At 41.9% G+C, this 23,091-nt stretch overlaps 1 protein-coding gene across 4 annotated transcripts in view; it reads right to left on the bottom strand.

Moving 5' to 3' along the window:
* Window positions 1-1,571: 1,571 nt before the first annotated feature.
* The window catches only part of PRDM1 (PR/SET domain 1), a 102,112-nt gene continuing 80,592 nt past the window's right edge, over window positions 1,572-23,091 (bottom strand). For 3 of the 4 annotated variants that reach the window (XM_058566546.1, XM_058566547.1, XM_058566545.1), the window contains exons 2-7: window positions 21,808-22,056; window positions 15,202-15,321; window positions 11,576-11,828; window positions 5,525-6,633; window positions 4,958-5,086; window positions 1,572-4,572 (exon numbers count right to left, since the gene is read on the bottom strand). In XM_058566546.1, the coding sequence (XP_058422529.1) occupies window positions 4,000-4,572; window positions 4,958-5,086; window positions 5,525-6,633; window positions 11,576-11,828; window positions 15,202-15,321; window positions 21,808-21,990 (2,367 nt within the window). In that variant the 5' untranslated portion in view covers window positions 21,991-22,056 and the 3' untranslated portion in view covers window positions 1,572-3,999. Of the gene's footprint in view, window positions 4,573-4,957; window positions 5,087-5,524; window positions 6,634-11,575; window positions 11,829-15,201; window positions 15,322-21,807; window positions 22,062-22,167; window positions 22,232-22,305; window positions 22,322-23,091 lie in introns of all 4 variants that reach the window. The other variant, XM_058566548.1, reaches the window with a different exon arrangement.

The following is a 23,091-nucleotide window of genomic DNA, read 5'->3' on the forward strand; positions in this document are numbered from 1 at the left end:
GAACCCTATATTCTGTTCATTCCCTTAAGGTGTGGAATTGAATGCGTCCTTTGTGAACAGAGCTTTTATTTTAAGGAAAAGACTCAGAAAAAGATGACTTCTTCACTCTTGCCTTGCCCTACAAACAGCTGCATGAAGCCTGGATCCAACAGTGTGGATGTTGGCCCGGTAGACTTGAGCTCCGAGTGAAGATTATCTTTTGATGTAATGTTTCATTAAACAGCTAAGTCCACAATTGTTCCCAAGACATATAACTCTCAAGAAAAAAAGATATGCTTTGCCGAGTAAAGAACTATGATTTATGGTAGTAACTGTTACACTCTGGATCTTATTGGGCTTTGTTTTGAAAAATTATTACCACAATGGTTCTGTAGAATTTAGTAGTGCAACCAGCACCATTTGGCACGTTTATGACAATAGGGTTCTGGTTTTCTTAACTCCACAGTTACATGTTGGCAACATTTCAAATTCTTGGCACAGATGTTTAAGTGAATGTAAAGGAGAAACATTATAAAGAAAATCAGGCAGTTTTGAGTATCCAAATGTAAGAAGGAGCATTATTTTCTTAACATGCAGTTAGCATGGGCATGGAATCATGAGCTTGGTGATGGATGACATGGCAAGCATGAAAACCATTTGCAAAGGGCTTTTAGATTTTTTTCATTGAGGGCACTAACACTTTTCTAGAAGCATCTCCTACTCACGTCTATCAAATGAGACTCAAATTTATTTGTGCCTGGAGACAGGATTCTGCTCGAGCATCAAATGGGCAAGAAAGTGGACCCATTTGCATCACATGACCATCAGCACTGCATGGTGAGACCACCCTGATCCCTGGGTTTCACACTAACAATACTCAGATTCTGGTAAAACAGACGCTTTCTTGAAATTTGTTTTAAATGAACAAGTGGCAAATCTACTTTCCAAGTTAAGATGTGAAGGAAAAGAAAGTACCATGGGATGTAGGGCAGGAAGACTATGCAGACTTATTCCCTGCAGTGCACTCAGTGCTAGCTACTGAAGCAAAAATGCTGTCACCAATGGGCAGTGTTCTTGACTCAGCTTCCCAGGGCTTCGCCAGGGCCCCTGACCCATGAGCGGGCTCAGTCTGCACACACACGCTGGCACACAATGTCCCATAGGAAGGCATTTCTGGAATTGATCCAAGTCTTCCTCACCTTCCCGCCACCCCACGCCCACCAACAAAGTAAAACAAACAAAAAAAGTCCAACAAAAGCAAATAATTCTTCCCCATCTTACCGGCTAATGCCTGAAATACTTTCCTTAGAAAACACTTTCATAGCCCATAACTAAAGAAAAATTTTACACTTGAGTTATGACAGAGACCACTCACAAAGTCCCCAATGGAGGCAGGAGATTAGGTAGGGCGGTTAGGAAATCATTCCGGGGGCGGGGTGGGGGGTGGAGGGGTGGGGAGAGGCAACAGGGAATGGGGGACAGGAACAGGAGAGAGGCAAATTGTGTCATGTTCAAATTTTGTTCTGGGGCCACCCGTACAGTGTGGTTAAGATGTCGCTCACTGGCCCTTCACTCAAGACGATAGACAAGCATTGGTAAAGCATGAACATTATTTAATTTACATTTTGACAATTTGCACATAAATAACAATGTAAACCAGTACGTAAACATAAGATAGTTTGTTGTTCTAGCAAAGTAAAAAGCCAGTAACTTTGGTCAGTTTTAACTTTGAGTAGAGGAAAAAAAAATAAAACCACTGTTGATTGTGGGCTCAACATTCACATGTAAGAGGCCTAAGAGGGAAAGTCAGATGACAGAGGCCAGTCTCAAGCCACCGTGCAGGTCTTGGTAAGAATTCCCACGTATAAGGAAGCCCAAAAGGGAGAAAAGAGAACATATGAGTGGCTGGGAATAGAAATGAGCTGGTGTCTATGTCAGCGTGTGATGCTTTGGTTTACCTACAATTAAGGACTGCGTTTGTCAAACGGTGATACATAAAAAATTGTCAGTTTTGCAACTTATAGGAACAGATTGGTAAGGCTCTTAGGTTTCCCTGGATTATCCTAAACGTGTTGGTCTTTTCCGCCAGTTGGCATTAGTTGCCGTGAACAAAATGCTGAATCTATAAACCGGATTGATTAGGGATATGTCAGTGACTTATGAAGGAGGGAGAGGAACAGAGAAAAGTTAGTGGTTAAGGGAGTAATAATGGGATTTTTATTTCTGTGACTTGGGTGGGACACATAATGATAATGTGGCAAAACAAAAATAAAGCCATCTTAGATTGTCTTTAACAGTAAAAAACGGTGTCTCTCTCTAACCTTGGTTGTTATGCGGTCTCCACTTTTGCACCAAGGTTTTGGGGTCTCTTAGAATAGCAAGGGGGTGCCCAAACTCCCCAATGTAATTGCAAGGTCATCGAGTGTTAAGCAAGGTCTCAGAAAGAGTTTGATTTTTTTTTTTTTTGCCCTTAGAAAAAGTAGGTTCTTTTACATGGTTTGGCTCACAATTTAAGTGGTTATAAATATATTATATATACACATTGTATAGTGGTATAAATAGATTTATAAATATACATCATTCTTTGCTACACCTTGAATGCTGACAGGTAATCTTTGGGCTTAGCAGAGTGAAAGAGAGAATAAGACCCATTCTGTCTTTCTGGAGCACACCTAGTTTCTCCTCTAGTAGCAAATCATTAGATAAGACATCATTTCTTGCACTCCTGGACACACTCAATGAGGTAATTGTTGTTGAACAACTTTGCAATGCCCTCTCATCTTCAATTAAATTAACCACAAAATGCAAAAACACAAATACTGAGGAAAATCTGAGTTTTACAGAAAAAAATACAATTGATGTGTCGGGGATAGGAATGTTCATTACCCGCTTTGACCCTAAGACAACGAGAATACCCGTTTTTCGTTTTTTGGTCGTTTTTAAAGTGTGGCCTGGGCCTATCTACCTCAAATCCTTCCTGGTAGAGCACCATGTTTGTGCAATTTTGACATAACAAAAAAAAACCAACAACAAAAACAACACCCAGACTCAAGCCCCCAAACCTCACACATACAAAAACACCTGTGCTTTGGGACCATTTCTCAGTGGTTTTCAACATGGCATTTTTGTCTTCACATTTTCAGATAATACATTGGGATATAAAAGTCAGGCGACCACCCTGGATGGTCATATGACTTCGGGGGTGGGGTGGCCTTGCTTTTTGGAGAGGGAGACAGGTTGGCAAAGCCTTCTTGTCACCTTTCTGGTAAATCTGTGGCTAGGGGAAAAAACAAGTCCAAACTATCTACAGAAACATACAAGATTCCCTTTCTTGTTTCTTCTACTGAAGTTATTATTGGGTAATTCTGCACACATACCCCCAAGTTATACAATGCTGTTCACATGACACAATCCTAAGAATTAACACATCAACTGTCTAACTTTGGGAATACCAACACCTCATTTTCAAAGCATTATAGATGGAGGTGGACTGAAGTAATGTATTTGTTTACTAAGTCTTAGGTACTTAAACAGATGTGCAGAAATTATCTACAAAGATGGCCACAAGAAAAAAATATAACATTTATACTCAAATTACAAGGAACTTTTCCAGTCATTGTAAACTTTTTTAATTATTGCTTTTTGAATGATAAATTGTTTAATAAATTATGAAGGATTATCATTGAAAAAATAATTATGGCTAGGCAATAGTCTTAGCAATGGGAAGGCTATGCAAACATATCCACACAAATATTCAAAATACACAGGTTCAAATATATAGATGGGGGTGTAAATAAGTATATATAATATGTATAGATATTGTCTTTGCCTCATTTATGCCCTGAGATTTCCGTAATTTTGGAGTTCCTTCTTTAATTCCAGAGAGGTGAGGGGCCACCATCTGCCGTCAGGAGAGCTTTGCAGAACTGGAATTATGTACAAGCGTTTGCTATAGGCACCCTGACTCGCCAAGTCATAAGTTAAGAAACAAAACAAAACACTTTTTATTTTCTGAAAATCTTAAGGATCCATTGGTTCGACTGTTTCTTGTTTGACCTTTACAGGTCCCAGAGGTAGTGGGTTGCTGTGAGGCAACTTCATGAGGGATGGGTCTGATGACTCATAAAGGCCACACCCTGAGAGGAGTCCATTTCCCATGTTTCTTTGCAAAGATACTTTCAGGCCAGTTTCTTCTTTCTCTTTTCTGACCACGGCCAGAATCTCTTTCTCCACCACAGAGGTCACATCGATGTTGTTCTCCATGTCCTCGAGCCGGTCGGCATTGTCGCTGATGTCAAACTTCTCGATCTCTTCGTTGATCCGGGTCAGGTCCTCCAAAGGCAGCCCCGTGGCTGGGGCCGCAGGACAGTTCCCCTTCAGGTGGACCTTGAGGCTGCAGAGATGGATGTAGCTCTTGTGGCAATGGGCACACTTGTGGGGCCGCTCCCGGGTGTGTAGGCGCTTGTGGAGTTTCAGGTGCACAAACTGGGTGAACTTGGCAGGGCACACCTTGCACTGGTAAGGTTTCTCTCCAGAGTGGAGCCGCAGGTGGGTCTTGAGATTGCTGGTGCTGCTGAATCGCTTGTGGCAAACCTACAACGCGGGGAAAGAGGGCAGGGAAGGGAGACGCGAAGACCAGAAGATTAAGAGTTGCTGATGGGAGGGGTAAGATTACAAGCCAACGCCCAGCAACCCGGGAGTCGAGAAGCCTCCCTGTGGCACCTATGGTGTGGCATTAAGCAAACAAGACGATGTGGGCACACCAAGCACGAGGTGGTGTTTATTTCCCCTACCATTTTCCACCCACTGGAAGCTGGCTGTGTCATCATCTCAGCTCATCAGCAGGGACAGGGCTATCAGCCTGTGGCAAGGCAGAATCCTTGCGTTGGTTTAAACTACAAGCTATATGACATGGGAGAGCACCTCTACAGACATTTTCTACAGAGGCCAAGAGTTCTACCCAGAAAACACGGCCCACCTGGCATTCGTGTGGCTTTTCTCCCGTGTGTACCAGGTAGTGTTTCTGCAGGTGGGCGAGCTGAGTAAAGCCCTTGTTGCAAGTCTGACATTTGAAAGGCCGTTCTCCACTGTGCACTCTGAGGTGGACCTGGAAAGAAGCCACACGCGTTAGCTCTGCTCTCAGTCCCCTAGAAGACTGAATGTCTCTGCTCAAGGACTCAGGCATTTATGATGCAAACATCTTAGGAAAAGCATCAAGATAAGGTCTTAAATAGAAAAAATAAAGCCTGATGTTTTTGGAACACTTTGTTTAGTTTGAGCTGAAGGAACAAAAGTCACAGAGCAGGGACTTTAAATTGATCTTCTAGCCCCATGTTTTAATTACTCAGAAGAAACCCAGGAGAGGGGAACTCGTCCCAAGCCACATAGCCAGAAGTGGTGGAAGCAAAGTAAAACCCACACTGACTATTCCCAGCCCAGGTCTCATGCTGTTGACAAGGCAATTTACAGCCTGTGGAAAGCAAGCACAATACAACACATGCACAGAGACTGGCAGACAATTGCACTGCTCTATTTCGAGGCCTACCTTCAGATTCGAGAGCTGGCCGAAAGTCTTGGCGCAAACGTTGCATTCATACTTAATCTTGCCATTCTGCTTCTTCAAGGGGTAGGGAAGTGTCTTGTAGCCAGTCATGTTTCTCTTGTTCTTAATGAGATTCATGGCTTCATCACTGCTGGGGGCTGCCATCGCTGCTGAGGTAGCTTTGGGCTGCACCACGTGCTCTGACGTGGCAGCTGTGCCAGCAGTCGGGGACCCACTGGTGGGGCTGCACGTCTTGTCCTTCATGCTGGCGGCGGCCCCGGTGAGGGAGAAGGCACTGTGGGGCGCCGGGACAAGCACCTCTCTGGGATGTTCGGGCTGAAGCAACCTCCGGGCTCCTTCGGAGGGCAGTGAGCTCGGGAGAGTGGCTGGGTTGAGCATGGGGTGAGGCAGGCTGCCTCCCCCAAGGAGGTTACTGTAGACAGGGTACAGCCTTGGGAAGAGGCCAAAGTTGTTGATTCCGTTGATGTTGCCCACGGTGCTCAGGCCATTGCAGTTCATGCCATAGGGGGGTAAGAGGAACTTGGGGTAGTGAGCGTTATAGGAGGGGATGAAGGCTGATGGGAGGTGCGGGGGCGGCGCGTAGCCAGGGTAAGAGCCCAGACCTTCGGTGCCATAGGGAGTGTTCAAGTAGGTGTAAGAGTCCCGGTGCTCTTGAAAGCCAGGAGCCAGGGGCGACATCGTGTTCCCCGGGCTGCTGTGAGGGCTGGAGCTTTTGAGGCTCTGGTCGGGGCTGCTTCTTGCTGAAGGACTGGGCGTTGTGGAGGATGGAATGGGCGAGTGAGTGATGTAAGTTGGCCTCTCCATACCATAGGCCAGGGAAGCTTTCAGAAAGTCTTCCGGTAGAGGGGCCCGGATCGGGTAGACCACCCGAGGGTAGAAGGGCATTTCGGGGCTCCCATTTTTTCTGAAGTCATCCATGTCCTTTTCTGAAGTGAGGGGTGAAATGTTGGAACGGTAGAAGTCCTTTCCTTTGGAAGGGTTGGAGTCCAATTTTAGGATCTCTTTCACGCTGTACTCTCTCTTTGGGACACTCTTTGGGCAAAGTTCATTTTTCTCAGTGCTCTGCTGCTTTGGATGGCTCTGTGTTTGTGCTGAAATAAAGAAGGGCGGTTACTCAGAGGGATATAGAGAACTGAAGTGAAATTGCCGAAGTTGCTCCCTCTTTGAGAAAACCTGAGCCCCAGCTGGCCACAAGCGAGAGACACCTGGCTTCTCAACAGCCTCTCTTTCTAGAGGGCTCGGGGCCACTCACTCAAAAACACTGCTCCATTTGCTTCTCAGCAAGACGGGGACAATGGCAGCGTCGATCAAACAAATAGCAACGTTTGGACTCTTTTGTTTCCACTGGTAAAAACCTTATGCTAGAAAAGTGCTGTTCAAGCTAGAACAGGAGTGCTTCCATTAAAATGGGGCGGAAAAATAGTGGGGTGGGGGTTCATAAAAGTCATTCTGATGTTCACAGTTTACCTAAAGGAAATTAGCACACTGTGCAAGCTAGATGTGAAAGATTAAGACTCATTTCAAGTAACAAGCAGTCATCAATTTTGGCCTCGATTCTTGTTTAATACGAATTTGATAAAACCCTACTCATACTGCCTGTGCCAAACAGGCAGATTAACAACGTGGATGCCACCCCTTCCCCCCCCGATTTGGTGACAACACAAGAATTTCTCCAAGCCTTTGTCTGGTCTAACCAGGCTCCCAGCAATGCTGTCCCCTGGAATCACAAGGTGTGACACAGTCATCTCTGCCAAACCACAACAGGCCCTTCCCAAGCCAGTTCAATTACTTAGAGCACCAAAGAAAACAGCCCACGAAGATGAAAGCATTTAGTCCAAAAGACGGCAAGACAGCATATATTATTACTTGGTAAATATACTATTTAGGAAAAGCAGCAAAGAGGACAGCTCCAGGCTCTCCAGGCCATTGCCAGCCCTGCCTCTCCAAATACAGAGAACAAAAGATGCCTTCAGGAAAACACCGGTCAGAGCAGGGAAAGCCCAAAAATCCCGGCTCAGCCTTCCCTGGCAATCAAAAGCAAAACACACTGCTTGGACGGAGCCCTGGTTACTGGAGGGCAATCACTCCAACCGCAGCACCTGCCCGAGGAGGAGGAGCAGGTTGAAGACATCCCCGTCGGTGTGCGAAGACACCACGAGAGGCAGGAGAGCTCTCGGTCTCAGCATTAGAAGAGGACCAGTTCGGGGGATCATGCTGAAGCCTCTGTAAAAGTATCATCTGTCGTCTTAAAAAAATGTACCTGCATGATTTAACTGAGAAAGAACTCCAGGCTTGATATCTGATAGGTCTAGAAAGGAACCCTGTGGAACTCCAAATTCTGAACTCTTCAAACCTATTCTCTAGGCTGACACAGGCTTGAGGGATTTGATTCCAGCTGGAGAGCCCCTCAGAGAATGTTATCTCCTGCTGGCCGTTATCAGTTACTCCCGGGTGAGCCAGCAGCCCCAGAATAAACACAGCCAAGACACTATCAGGGAAGATGCTGATGGGGGCAGTGATGGAAGGCTTGTTGAGGGAGAGAGATTTCTGAAGCCATTAAACCAAAATAAATATCCCCTTATCAGGCCAATATCAGTCTTTCAGTGAGGCCCAGCAGGCAGGAAGTTCAAATTGTCACTTTTGTTTTTTAAAGCTGAAATGGTAAAGAGAGAGACAGCTAAGTTGGAAAACTGATAGGCAAGGCATCTCACAGCCAGAGGAAGGAATTTTACGGAGGTGAAAAAGAATGATTTGGAGGCATCCACAGAGGCCCACATTAAAAAAAAAAAATCAGATGTCACTCTAATAAAATGAAAATACACAAACGTCACCGTCATAACTTTCTGCCATTTTTATGTGGCAAATTACACTGAAGTCTCATAATTTTTCCTGCGGCTTCAATACTCCCTTGGTTCTAAAATTCACCAAATTAAAGCCATAAGCAAAAAGGTTTAAGTCCATCCACAGCACTGTCCCTCCTAGTTCTTTGGGTGTCCTTACTAAGCACCTCAATAATTCGAGTATTAAACTGAAACAAAGTTAATGATTGGGCCAACAAAGGAGAAAGTCAGAATTTATAATTTTCTACACAAAGTACTTATTTAGCACAGTGCCCGACATACCATAAATCCACAATAAATGTTTGCTATCTCTTATGCCTTCATAAAAATAAATTTATATCTTGTTCCAAGACAACATCCGGGAGAAACGTTAGCCCCACTAAGATGTTCTAAGGTGGAAATCATGGAGTCTATCTGAAGGTACATTTTAAAAAACCATCCTTCAGCAGCTGAGTAATCAGTGGAGCTGGTGTCATTTCTGACTCTCCCACTCAGCTGCAGCTTGAGTTAACATGAAAAAGAAAATCAAGATCTGTTTTTGTTCTTAAATCTTAAATGGCTGTAGGCGGAAGGAGTCATTTCAAGAGTGAACTGCTTCTGAAGGCTCTGAATGGCTTAATTATGCCGACTCACATTTTCGATCTATAATAAGAACCCCCAAGACTACAAGAAAGAACCTAGAAGTTCTGCAGTAGGCAAAACAAAGTCTGTTTTCAACTGAAACTGAGAAAGCAGATTAACATTTAGAAGTCTATAATTTGGTCAACTGTTTTCTAGATGGGCTAGTTAGATAGAAAAAAAATTACCAAAAAACTTGGTGGGGTAGGAGTTAAACATAATAGCTCCTACTCCTTTTCTTTTGTTTAAAAAAAACCCCCAATTTGTGATTTCTGGCTACTTATTTTGCTTTGCCTCAGTTTACTTTGAAGCTCTTCTCCTCAAAACTCTGCCTATGGAACCATCACTGCCATTAGAAGCCCTCCAGGAGGATCTGACACAAACCTCTGTTGTGCTTGAAGCGTAGAAACCTAACACAACTCATTTGAAGACACAATCTACCTATTAGGCCTGATGAAACAGTGGAAATTTTCCTGATCAGAGTCTCAATCATCAGTTACCACACCTAAGACAACTGGTTTCACAATCGGCAGCAGGAGTCTTGGCTTAAGGTGACTGGTTATTGTTAACTCTCATTCTTTACTATGAATACTGGACAATGCAAGAGTACCTAAAAATGTTAAGCCACCATTTAGAAAAAATTCCGCATAAGCAAAAAGGGACATTTGAAGGAACAAAGGTGTCATTTCACAATAGATATGCAAGTTGCTTCTGAACACAAAGAAGAAGCACTTGAATCTTAAAATACTGTGCAAAGCCTCTTGTCGGGGGGGAAAAAAAAAGGCGAGGCCTTTAAAACCTTTCTTTGATTGGCAGAGGGTGAGGGAAGTATAGAAAAAGCTTCTTCGTGGTTGGTGCAAAGTCGTTGGGATGGGTCACCTCAACCCCAGACCAAATGGAGACACTGTTTAAAAAAAAAAAAAAAAAATCAAAGACTTGCTCTGAATCCATGAGTGATTAAGGTCAAGGAATGCAAGAAGACGCTCCAGAGGAAGCGAGTCTTCCTACGAGATGCCCTGCTGTAAGTTGTCTTTTACCACCAGGCCCTGAGCACTGTTACATACAGATGGTGGAACAGCTGAATGGCTCCTGGGATTCTTGGCACTAGAGATATGACACAGACTCTTGGGGGCACTGAAGAGATGAGGAAAAAGAACCACCACTTTTGGCCAGGTCCTGATTATACCCAGTGGGCTCATGTAGGAAGACAGTTTGTTTCCAAACATTCCAAGACTTCTTCCCGAAGCTCAGGGTACACTGCCTGTGTGTGTGTGTGTGTGTGTCTCAGTGTGTGCGCGTAAGGACCACGAACACAAATTTAAAAGGTGATCCTATGGGGGAGGTCCTTAAGCTTTTGTAGCCCCAGCTTTTCAGAAGACTACAAATACAGTCTCAATCATGGGGAGATCAGGTAAACTGGATGGTGTGGGATGAGCACCACAGAGCTGTAGAGTTGATTATACCTACCCAACGAAGATAAGCAACTGGTTTGTTAATTGGTCCTAAAGTTTAAATTAAAATTCCAATTTATGTTATTATTAACACTCATTCCAAATGTCTCAAAGGTGAAACCGTGAACTAAAACAATTTAGCCTTCAGAGGAAGCAAATGGGACCACACATCAATGACTGATGAATCTGGGTAAAGAGTATCTAGGAATTCTTTGTACTATTCCTGCAACATCTCAAGTTCGAAATATTAAAACAAAAAGTTACAAAAACTTCAGCATTTAGGTGCTGAAATGTTTAAGCCAAAAGGAGCTAATTTTTAAAACTGCTTTAAAACTTAGCAGGCTGAGAACACACAACCATAGTTACAACAGGTTGGAATTTTCTGGTAATTCTTAAATCATTCACAGAGATCACTTGAGAATGACTAAAATGAAGTAGCCCTCTGCAGTGAGGTCACAACAGCAACATTAACCAAACAAAAAAGTAAAAGCTTATAAAAACCTAAGGAACTAAGAATTTGTGCTGATAAACTGATAGGTGGCTATTGTAATACCAATCAGAAGATCAGATAATTAGGTTTTTACCATAAGGAAGGAAGCTAAGATATAAAATCTTTCGAGTTATCAATTTAGAATAATATTTGAAAAATTATAACTGCAAGTTTTTCTAGAATCAATCTCATATGTTCCACATCAGACCATAACTTGATAACCAAATGTGCATCTCTACAATATTTCAATGCACATTTTAAGACCAACAAATTACCACAAACAAGGCAGTTTGTGGTACACAATGAGGCAATGCTACACCTTGCATACTAGGCATGTCAGGACCAATCTCCTTTATACTCCTACCTTTCAGAAAGATTAGAATTGGACATATATTTCCTTCCTTTAACTTTCTGAATTAAATACTCAAGTAGCTCTTAAGATTTTTTAAATGATCGAGTTTCATAATAGGGAATAGGGACTAAAAAATTTTTTTCCTCTTCCTAGTCTCTAGTTTAAGCCACCTACTGGGCTCAAACAGAGGAAGCCATATAATTAAACAACATGTTATTAGCTCATAGGGGCAGAACCGACATTACTGACATTTTTTATTTTTTTGTTCTGTAATCCACTTACTGAGATTCATCATTGTCAGCTCTCCAGGATAAGGGTAGTGAAGCCTTTCTGCAAAGTCCCGACAATACCACACAAGAAGCTCCTGGTTGGCAGGGATGGGCTTAATGGTGTAGAAGTAGATGTTCATCCCGTTCTGACACGCAGCCAGGTTTTGCTCCCGGGCAGAGTGCGCCGGATTCACGTAGCGCATCCAGTTGCTCTTCTCCTCGTTAAAGCCATCGATGAAGTGGTGAAGCTCCCCTCTGGAATAGATCTGTCCAAAAGAGAAGACAGACGTGTCAAGGAAAGTCAGCCCCAAAGTGATGGAAAGCTTCCACAGCACCTCTAAGAATAAATACAGCAAGTACCCTGTGTGATTTCTGGTCCTCTGTTGCCTAGTTAGAAAAAGAATCAAATCAGATTAGCCGGAGTAGTCTTGAATCAGCAGAAATGAGGGCGGAAACAGGTGAGGTACACTTTGTCAGTTACCTTTTCCATTTCAGTTTTATCGTCTTTTCATGGGTGGGGGAAAACAACAGAAGAATGAAACACAAAATTTCATTTAAGGAGCTGCCTCTGTCAGATTAAACCACCGCAGAGTACTACTTTTGCTACAGCAAAGAATGGCAAACAGCGATGCTCCTGACTCCGGTTCTGATTATGCTGACTTTTAATGCTTTGAGTCACTGGGTAGAAGACCAAGCCGACTGAGTACGTCAAACTGAGTCTCCACTTTTTCTATGGCCCCTGTACTTGCCGTTTCCTACACCCCCGCCCAAGGCTTCAACTATGCAAACATCCTCCACCCCCAAGCCTCCAAGTCCAGAAGTAACACTTGCTCATATGAATACTTGGAACCTTGCCTTTTTGTGGAAACACTGGGTGGGGCAAAGGTGAACTTCACCTGCCATAACAAAGTGAACACCAGGCCAGGAGCCAGAGTTTGACAGTCTGAGAAGTCACTTTTCCTCCCGATAAACAGGTTGGGCCTTGTGCTTTTCTTTCAAGCCAAAGGAGGGCAGAGGGAACCCTCTTATCTGTGAGGAGGTTGGCTAAAACACCACTCACAGAGCCATAGGCATGTGTTTTTGGAAAAAGAACAGGAAGAAACGATGCCGTTCTTTAAAGGCAACGCAAAATGAAGAATTCGGTTTGCCCTATAGTAATACCACTTCTGGTTAACAGATGCACTCAGACCACTCGGTAAAAAGGCGAGGTAAGAAGAGGAAAAATGAAAATACACATTCTTACTGAAACTACTTTATAAACAAACTCCTTCCCCTTCCACAGAAAGTTTCTTTCTCTCCCTCTTTTTAATACATACCACCTTTTCTTCACTTAAGACATTTCCACATAATCAATACCTGGTTATCTGCAACTTGTGGTCTCCAAGTAGTAGGGCACTGTTCGTAGCAGAAATTTTGCTCTAACCGGACAGACAGCGGGTTATTGCTCTGTTCTCAGTCACATACTGACTACGTTAGTCTATAAATTGTTTCTGTCTTTCGCTCCAACGTTATCAGAAACGAAAAGGAACTCTGTCCCTTTAACACGAGCAGTAAACACCAGAATCACTTTCTTTTAAGAGTAACTTCCTGTAAATTGTGAAGGGGGAAATACATGTGGCTTCATCAAAGCAGCTTGTGAGAGCTTTTGCGGTGTGTTTTGTTAAGAGAAAATGGAACAAGGCTGGGTGAATTCTGCTATCAAGTTTGTTTACTCTGATGTGCAAACTTCCAGGAACATGGGGTTCCATCTCTCTTGCACTCTTCGCTGGGCGGAAACTGCTTTCTAAAGCTACGGGTGTGTTGATTCCAGTCAGCCTTCCTCGGACTACAATTTACTGTATCCTCGTTTAAAAACAGAAATGTTGATGCCATGAAGTCACACACGCGCACACCCACAAGAAAATAAAATGAGGCATACGTCAAATGAACACTGCTCCCTGTCACCTCACTGCATTTCCATCTATTATCAGGAAGATTAAAAACGTGCTGACTCATAGTACAGTTACAAGAAATGTCACTGGTTTCTCAACTTGAACATCCCTTCTCTTCTTTGACTGTGTAATTTGCATGAAACTTTTTCTTTCCTCACAACAGATGTTCATATTCCTGCCAGCAAAATCAGGATGCTTTTAATAACACGTGGGAAGTTATATCCTACAATATCCTTTGCATGTGAAAGACTGATTCAAATAAATCCTCCCAAGGAAAGTATTTCAGTTACTTATAGTGAATCTTTCATGAACCAGGGAACTGGGACAGAGATAGGAGGTTCTTAGGTATTTCTTGCCTTTTATCAAAATTATCATGCATTAATAAGACTTCCGCTGGATTGTCTTCATTCAGACCTCTGACTCCAAGAATTATACACTTCCATGGCTCATTTCTGAGAAGACTTCATTGGCAATAAAGGCAAAAATGTACTCATTTACATTTTGCCCATTATAAGGCATGTAGTAAATACATTTTAAGCATGAGTAATTATTAATTAAAAAATTGTGAGCACACAATTCTTAGTGAACAATTCTGAGTGCTCTCTTTTGCTTGGAAAACAGTAAAATAAATGCATAAAAACACAAATTTCCTGGATTATAAAAAAAAAAATCTTGCTTCTTAGGAACAGCTTCCGAATGATCCCCAAATAGAGGTCTTTTATAGAGATACTCGTCCAAAAGATATAAAGGTTCTAGGTAAATATTGGCCAAAGTAAGTATATTCCAATTTTTATTGTTACCCTGCAGCTGTTTCTTAAAAGAATTCAAACAATGGCTCCCCAGTAGTCATGTACATTTTATGCAAGTATATACAAAAAAACTACTTTGAAATTTAGTAAAAGTATCTCTATTTTCTAATAAGGAAACTAAATATCCTAGAGAGATCTACAGGAAGATGGAAAGCAGTTGGATTTTTTTTTTCTGTTCCCTCCTAATTCAGGGTCTTTTACTCAAGGATTCTATCCAATTAGTTCACCTTTGAGGTCCTATCTAACCCTGATATTCCAAAGGAAATTGTATTAGCCAGACTTTTTACCGGATGTTATGGGAAAGTGTATCATTCTTGCATGATCATAAGCATTTTCCTTCTGCTCTGGGAGTCACCTACATACTGTCAAATCCAATAGTTTTATGGTGCAGACACATTTAAATAGGACTAGTCCCATGGTCCATTTCTATTCCCCTAGCGCCATCTTCCAACCATCCTTCCTTAATGGCATTTATTTTCAAGATAATTCGTTTATGATTACTCTCCATTCAATTAAAGTTAACTCAGCAAGAAATCAAGAAGGGGCGAAATCTAAGGCTTGGTGACTCATTACTACTTCCTTGCAGAGATGCAAATGAGCCTTCCCTTGAAGCAAGCAGCAAACTGTTTCCTTTCATCACAAAGCTCTAATGAATTGCAAAAATTAAAATTCACATATAGTTCATATCTCTATCCCTAACCACCTACCCACGGCTGTGTTTCCAGGGCCAGACATTTAACCAGTTTCATCACACTTGCTTAGCATTCTCTGTGTCCATGGGGACCCTGAATACTTGTGGTGAGCCCCAGGACAGGTTGAAAAAGGAAGTAACCCAGAAACTCTAGCTCCACTTTTTTCCTTAATACGTAACTGAGTCTGGAAAATTTTTCCCTACTTACCCGCCAAAAATATTTCCTGTTGGCGTTCTTGGGAACTGTATCATTGGTGTAGATTTCACCTATTAGAGGTCCAAAACGGGTTCCCTTTGGTATATATTCTTTACTCACCACTCCAATAACCTAAAAGGGGTAAAACATATGAAACAATTACTTCAGCTGTAAGATATTAACCAATCTTTTTATTTCAATGAATTGAATTTTCAAGGTAATTCAACCAACGATGATGAAATTATGATATGGAAAGCAGACATTAATGGTGCCTACATAATTAACAAAGAGCTTCACCATAAGGAAGACCATCTTTTAAACTCCCAGATCATGAGCAAATACTCAACCAGGCATTAAAATAGTCTAGAGGATTATTCTCCAGTGACCGAGGGTCCTTTATTTTTATTACTACTTTTTATGCTAGAAGAACAGAGAGGGTAACCATTTTGTTTTAGAATGAGAATCAGATAGGGCAGAATTAGACGGTCAAGATTAGACCTTTTCAGCCTGCTCCTAGGTTCCTATTTCTCCTTCTCCCTCAAACCATAAACAGTGTGCTTGAGGGGAATAAAACAGTTTTAACCTCAGAAACCAAAATAATGCTCTTTGGTTGTTCCACAAAGGCCTAAGGAACCAGAAAACAAATACATTATTATATTTTTTTCATTCCAGATGAGGCTTTTTTTTTCATAGTTTGTACATTCTCTTTAATAAAAAAAGATCTTCCAAGTAACTCTGTTCTTCTCTAGTATCTTCTACTCAACAGTGGCCAAAAGTCCTCCTTTGAAATGAAATTTATAACTGAGGAGAGCTCTGGGTTCGGAGGGTTGTGGGTTCTAAGATCTGAGGAAATGACCTTCTCAGACTGAATGTATCACACAGTTTGACTTTTTAGGGCTGTGCTAAAGAAACATGTTAACTATGCCGGTTCCTCCTTGATCGTAAATTTCTTTAAGGGGGTGAAAAAAATCACCAACCACGAATCAGGAAGCAATTCATCACTATTCAGAACTCCTCTGTAAGGAGTCCTTTAACAACATTTTGCAGTTACAGTTTTGTTTTGGCTTTTATTCACTCACTTTCCCATTTTTATATTCTTCTCATCCAAAACAGCCTATGAATTACTTACTGAATACCTTACTGAAACGGACCAACAGGGGAGGTAAAAGATAATATTTATTTCCAGTTTTTATTATCCCTGGTGGCTCCTGTGTAATTGTGTACCTGAAATGGCAGGCCTAAATATATGAATCAATAAATATCCACAGCGGAATCCAAGATTTTGGTTGACATACGCTGATACCTTGATACCTATGATACACTGATACCTCATTAAATCTCATCAAAAATTTAAACCTCTGTTTAAATGGATATGGACTAAGCACACCTCCATGGCTGTGACAGACCAGTCTTTCTCATGTACATTTCTTATCAATGATTTTTTTTTAACAATTTAGTATTCAACATACAAGCCAATGGAGCATACCCAGACTGGAAAGACAGAAAAAAAGAAAATTTCCTACACCTAACATAAGTTGAAACAAGGTTGGTGAGCTAGAGTGTTATTTTTGGTCCTTTATGAATTTCTGGCAGAAAGCTGAAAAAAGCAGATGTTCATTTCATCCTCCTCCTCTGCGTTCATTTACATCTATCTGCCCTTTCAATAACAGTTTGTCGTTATTGGTATTTGTTGGCAGTACAACTAGTGGGGACAGGCGTACCTCAGAACAGTCTTGAGATAAAAATAGATACTAAAGCTTAAGCAGACTTACTGATTCAGAGGCTCATTGCTTATGCTACATTATTGAACCTAATTAATTTGAAAAATTCATGGAATTGAATTTCCATGGAATTCTATGACACAAATCATTTGGCATTCATATTTGCCTGATTATTCCATACCTTTAAAATGACAAACAGGAAAAACAAATAATGTCATTTGTTGGTGAGCCAATAATTAGCAGTTGATATTTTCAACATATCCACTTTAAAGCAGTAATTTTAAGAAAGGTACTCAACTGGTTCATCAACTTTTGTGTTAAATTATAGTCTCTTCCAGACAGTGACTTGGGAGTCAGAGCTTGATTACCAACAGGTAGCATTACATTGAGGTCAGGCTTTTCTTCTGAATAGCCATTCTTTCAACCCACGGGCCTCTTGGTTTTCAGCTATCAATCTTACACTAAGGAAGCACATAACATTTTCTTAGGGCCAAAAAGAAGTCAACTAGAATCTTGTTCCTACAAAGGAATTTACAGAAGACATAAGCCACCCAACACCTATCTGAGCACAACCATGGGCCAGTCACTGGGGAAGCTATAAGGCAGTATTGGAAGTAGATCTTGCCATCTATCACCTTAGAAATGCAATTCAGCAGGCAAGACAGGAGAACAGTTAAAAAGAAGAGGGTCTGTGGTGGAAGACAGGTCTATGAAAAACCTCAAGCCCCAAACAAATAGAAGAGCCTCAATATTAGATTATCTTTACAAAGGGGACAGAATCCTAATATTTTAAGTTTCTATTACACACAGAGCTATAGGGTACATATAAATTCACACATATAGATAAATAGAGACACAAAATCATACAATTTTGAGGTTGGAAGGAATTGCGTAGCTTATATGCCATCTATATCCATTCTCAGTCCACACTCTAATACACACAATCAACACCTTCATCTCAAATCCATGTCTGAGACATTATTTAAAGAGGACATAAGAGGTGCAACGTTAACGTGCTCAGCCAGGTAACTGTGGAGGGGGGTAGGAACCAGGGTTGTTTTCAATGAAAAGTGAAGACCAAGTCATAGTTCTCCCTCTGGCCCTGGAAAGACCCAGACGGGAATCTTAGCCAACAACGTTCTCTCCTCAGAGCAAGCACAGATGCAGAGAAGCCTGGCGTGTGCCTTGAATTTCCCAGTGCTAAAAAGACGAATTAAGACCGTGTTCACCTCGCTCAGGAAGGAAACTTCACTGGAACTGACCAGGGTCCTAAAGAATTACTGCTGGGGACAGGCTGCTGTGTGCCTTCCATAAACCTATCAGCGAGAGGACGCTGGCCTCAACACTTCCGTGCCCCCAGAAGTTCTTCAACGCCGTGCGTTACGTGGGAAGCCGACCCTTCCACCACTTGGGCAGATCTGTCTCTGTCACTGCCTCAGTTACAGAACACACCCTGATGTCTGTGGCTTCCAGACAAAAAACAGGGCTTGTTTTCCATTTTACAAAATGAAGATTTCACGACTTAGGATGAGTTGAGTGGGGCTGCTGAATGAAAGTCTGCTAGCAAGGAGAATATAAGTGTTTTTTTTTTATTTTTTAAGCAAATTCCTCCTTTAGGGAGTACTATACAAACAGACACACACAGCAGTGGGTTTTAAGCAGAAACATCATTCAGGTCTAAATGTGGTATGACCATCCTTATCCCAAATTACATTAAGATCATTTTAATTACTAGCTATCTCTCCCCCTCCTCGAGTCTCCCCCCCACAAAATGACTCACTCGATTAAAATTCTATTTTGAATATAAGGATATTTGCATTGAGATAACTAGAACTCTGTGGTGGACCAAGACGTCAGCCTGTAATTCACCCCAATTTTAAAAAAGGGGGTGGAGTGAATGGAGACATTTTTGGATGGTTTCCTCCTTAATTATCTTTATATTAAAGGAAACGTGGTAATACCTCGGTACATTGTCTCCCAAATAAAAGGCAGTATGAAGAAGAGGGAATTGCATGTTATGGAGAGATACTTTTTACAAATGGCTTGAGATAATAATGGACTTCAATCAAAATGGATGCTGAGTGAGTGGCCATCATGGGCCTGATGTTTATCACCGCACAACTTTGGAGGTCAGACTCACAGCACCACAGTGCCTTTGAATGCAAGCAACCTCAGTACAGGCTACTAAAATATAAATGTTTAAATTGATCTTTCTGTATTCAAGTATTCATAGAAAATTATTTCAGGAGGACAAGGGGAAAATCCCCCTAGAAGAATAACCCATCAGTTAAAAAAGTTTTAAAAGTTTTGAATAGTATGTCTATATTTGGTTTGAGTTCTGGAAATAGGAAGTAAGAACAGCCTCATAAAAGGTACAGAACGATTCTAAACTAAATCTAAAAATGAGGGTCAAGATCAGAAATATGGTTTGTATGTTTTGTTTTTAAACCAAAAAAAAAAAAAAGGTGCTGACACATAGCACAAATTCATAATGAAAAATGGTCTTGTTAAAAAAAAATCCCCAAGTATGTCAGCACAACAGTACATAATGTAACCTCTTCTGCTACTTAAATGAACACATTTAAAGGAGGGCGAGATAAATCAGTCAGATAAAAACTACATGTAGAAAGGCTTTTTTTCCTATTTCCACAGCTCGTGGGACTGAAAGGGCCAACTGAACAATGATAATGTAAACATTTCATCAATCCTAAAGGTGTCTGTTCTAGAATTGGTTTGCAGCTATCTCAATGGCTCAATCCCACAATCCTCTTTCACCACCTCAAGGGAGCTGTCCTTTCCCAAAGTTCAAAAAGGAAGAAGGGAGAAACAGAAAAACAGGTACAAATTCCAGAGTAAGCTTAAGACAGTATCATATTTAAGTTGGTTTCCTCGTTGCTTCTATGATTAGGGACTGAAGATGTACTTTTTATTCAAGTGTTTCAGTTAAATAAAACATGGGAACATAAACTAAGAGAACTCTGATTTCTCATTAGGTTCGTTTTGAAAGACCCTCTTTGGGAATACAGGCGCTGTGAGTTTTCTGGGTGCCGAACATACTGAAATAGGGAGTTACATGTGCAGAGGAAAAATACCAAGCAAGCTTAATGAAGGATCGGTCTGAAACATGTTAAGACGATAAATAAAACCACAGTGACACCAAGAGGGGCCAGTGTAGCACAATCAAGAAGCACTGGCTGGGAAAGTCAGAAGGACTTTGCTCCAACTCTGGGCTCCGGCTCTAACTATACACCTCAAGTAAGTGACTATCTTTCTGAACCCTGGACCAAGTGATTTAAGGGCATTAGCTGATTTAGTTATGATTTTAAGTAGAATGATGGAAACTGAAAAACTTAAGCTAAGAGCTGAACTAAGGATAAGATCATTATAGAATTAAAAGGCAAAGATGACCCACAGAATGGAGGGCTTTATTTCAGTCCCAATGGGCTGGACAGGGCAACACAGCACAAACGAATCCTGGGAACAGCCCAGTATTCGGTCAAATCTGATATGTGAAAAAACACACTACACCTTTTAAAGCCACAGCCAAACCTTAAATACCCAAACAAATCCTACATTGATTCCACGGGCCACATATTAAGAGACTTTTCATTGAGAAGAGTGTTACTTTCAGCGAGAGGTATAATTAAGGTTGACCTCTGGGGTTAAATTTTTGGTAACGTTCATGTACAACTGCATTTAAATTTTGCTCTTTATAAAATCTGCCTCCACTCTCCCAGCAGGGGGAAAAAAAAAGGTTGAGCTTTAATGAAACTCAAAGCAGAGTTGCTCTATTTAATTTCAGACAGCTGAGTCTCTCCTCAACCAAAAACACTGAACTCAGACACACAAACAGGAAAGAGACAAAGTATTTCCCAAACAGGCTCCTCAACTCCTTCAAATGCTAGTCCTTGGGGAAGGAGGAAAGCGATTTGACATGGCTGGAATGAACAGTCCCAGTATCGAATTATGGATCCCTATAGCCAATGATCCCCTTTCCACTACTTTCTGAAGGCAGTAATAGAATTGACAGTGACCTGTGGTAATGGTGTTGGTGGGAGTCTGTTGAGGGGTTGATTCCTTCAACTCAGCCCAGTAGTAGACAAGTAAGAGCAACTACAGTAGCTGAATTCTCAAAACAAGAGGGGATTCTGCAAGTTATTTCACAGCTAAACATCACGCCTCACTCTAATCATTATATAAAAGCGTAAACACAAATCCTTTGCTCATGCCAAGTTTGGGGTTTCAGCCCCTTTGAAACAACAAAGAGTGTACCCACTTCAGAGGCCAATAAGGAATCGGCCTGCCAGCCCAGCCAGAGCAAAGGAGCTGCCGTAGATAAACAGTGGTTAGCTCTGAAGTCATCCGGGCAGAGGACACTTTTACATGAACCTTTTCCTGATTTACACCATCATTTCAGTTCATAAACACGTCAAGGTTTTGAGAATAATTTTAGAAACCCAGCTAATAAAGCTGGCTCGTTAAAAAGAATAAAGCCATCTAACCACCAGAAGGAGACAAAAGAAACAGGAAAAACGTTTTTTCTAAGAAAAAGTTTTCTCTCTCAAAAGGGCCAGTGAGTCCAGAGTGGCCAGCAGCTTTCTGGGCCTTCTTGAAGCTCACTGACAATTTTGCCCACCCTATGCTGCAATTAGGCTTTTCCAAGATGTGTCAACTTGCAAAAGATTTAACTGTTTACTAATTAGTATGAAACAGTTGAGGGCTGGAGGAAATGAGAAGGGAGCGACTAAGGGAAAGAGAAAGCAATGAAAGAGATGAATTAAGTGATCGATTATTTACTGATACTTACAGATTCTCACAGATATACGAGGGCTCAAGGGCAAGTAGGGAGATTTGGCGGCAGGTGCCAATCTTCCTCAGCAATAAACCAGAGGCTTACCTCTTTGCTGTGTGTGGCATATTTGAAAAGCAGATTCCTTGGTAAGGATGCTTCTGCCTGAACCGAAGTCCCTCTTTCAGCGCCAGAATCCCAGGGGTGGTCGTTCACAATGTATGTACACTTCTCTTCAAACTCAGCCTCCGTCCACAGAGTCATATCCGCGTCCTCCATGTCCATTTTCATGGTCCCCTCGGTCCCTTCTGCCAACTCGTGAAATCTCACAGCACTGGAGCTACACTTCGGGGCAGCCTGGAAGAGAAGGGAAGGCCTTTAATCCCCATTGTCCTGTGGCTCCCTCTGAGAGGCTATGACTAATACAGTAGTCTGAAGACTTGAAAAGCAGATGCAGAGTGCTTGGTACAGTTGAGTAAGAGCCAAAAGCCGTATAAAGAAGATTGCCTTGAAGAAGCAAGGTCTTAAAATGCTACTCTTAGTTAAAAAAAAAAAAAAAAAAGTGTAGCAAATTCACTGGGAGAAAAAGGAAAAAAAACAACCAACTCCTAACAATCGCTGGCTTTACCTCTGACGGCAGAAAAATGTTGTGGGCGCTCGGTCCTATGTCCCAGATCGCCTGGGGTCATGGCCGCCAGACCCTCAGCGCTGTGGAAAAGCTGCCTCAGAAAAGTGTCACAAACAAGGAGAGGAAGAGGAAGGAGCTCTGTCTGCCTCTGAATGAAGCTAAAAATGGAAAGCGCGTGTGGTGCAGGAGCGGAACCCAGCCTGCCTTTTCCAAATGGGGAAGACTGAACTTTCCCACCAGCTCCCAACGCAAAACAACTTTCAAAACAACTCGCCCCCCCTCTGCTGCGCGCTCTCTTTTATCCTCTCGCATGGAAGACTGAAAAGGGTTGCATCCTGCCAGCATCCCTGAGCTGCAGCTTTTCAGAAATCGTTTGGACCACAGGAAAAGGGGAGGAAAAATGGGTGAAGGGGGAAAACTCCCCGAAGATTCTTTGACTGGTGGGCATCTCACGCCAAATGGAAAAAGCAAAAACAAAACACAAAACGTTTCAATAGAATTCCCTGGAGAGAATTCCTTTTAGGAGCCCTCGGCTACAAATAGCACTTTCCATTTAAATCTGAAAGTGGACATATTCCCAGAACTCACTGATGTGCTACAGTTTACTGTAACTAAAGTTATAACAAATACAGGAGACTCGGAGGACAAGCTCGGCTTCGACTTGAAAATTGATGAGGAGATTCCGGCAAATCTCCCCTCGCACGCAGGAAAAGTGCTTTCCAAAGAGAAAAAAAGGGAAACAGCTTCTGCAACGTTTTCTCATA

Source organism: Diceros bicornis, chromosome 23 (genome assembly GCF_020826845.1).
Source record: "Diceros bicornis minor isolate mBicDic1 chromosome 23, mDicBic1.mat.cur, whole genome shotgun sequence".
Taxonomy (NCBI): domain Eukaryota; kingdom Metazoa; phylum Chordata; class Mammalia; order Perissodactyla; family Rhinocerotidae; genus Diceros; species Diceros bicornis.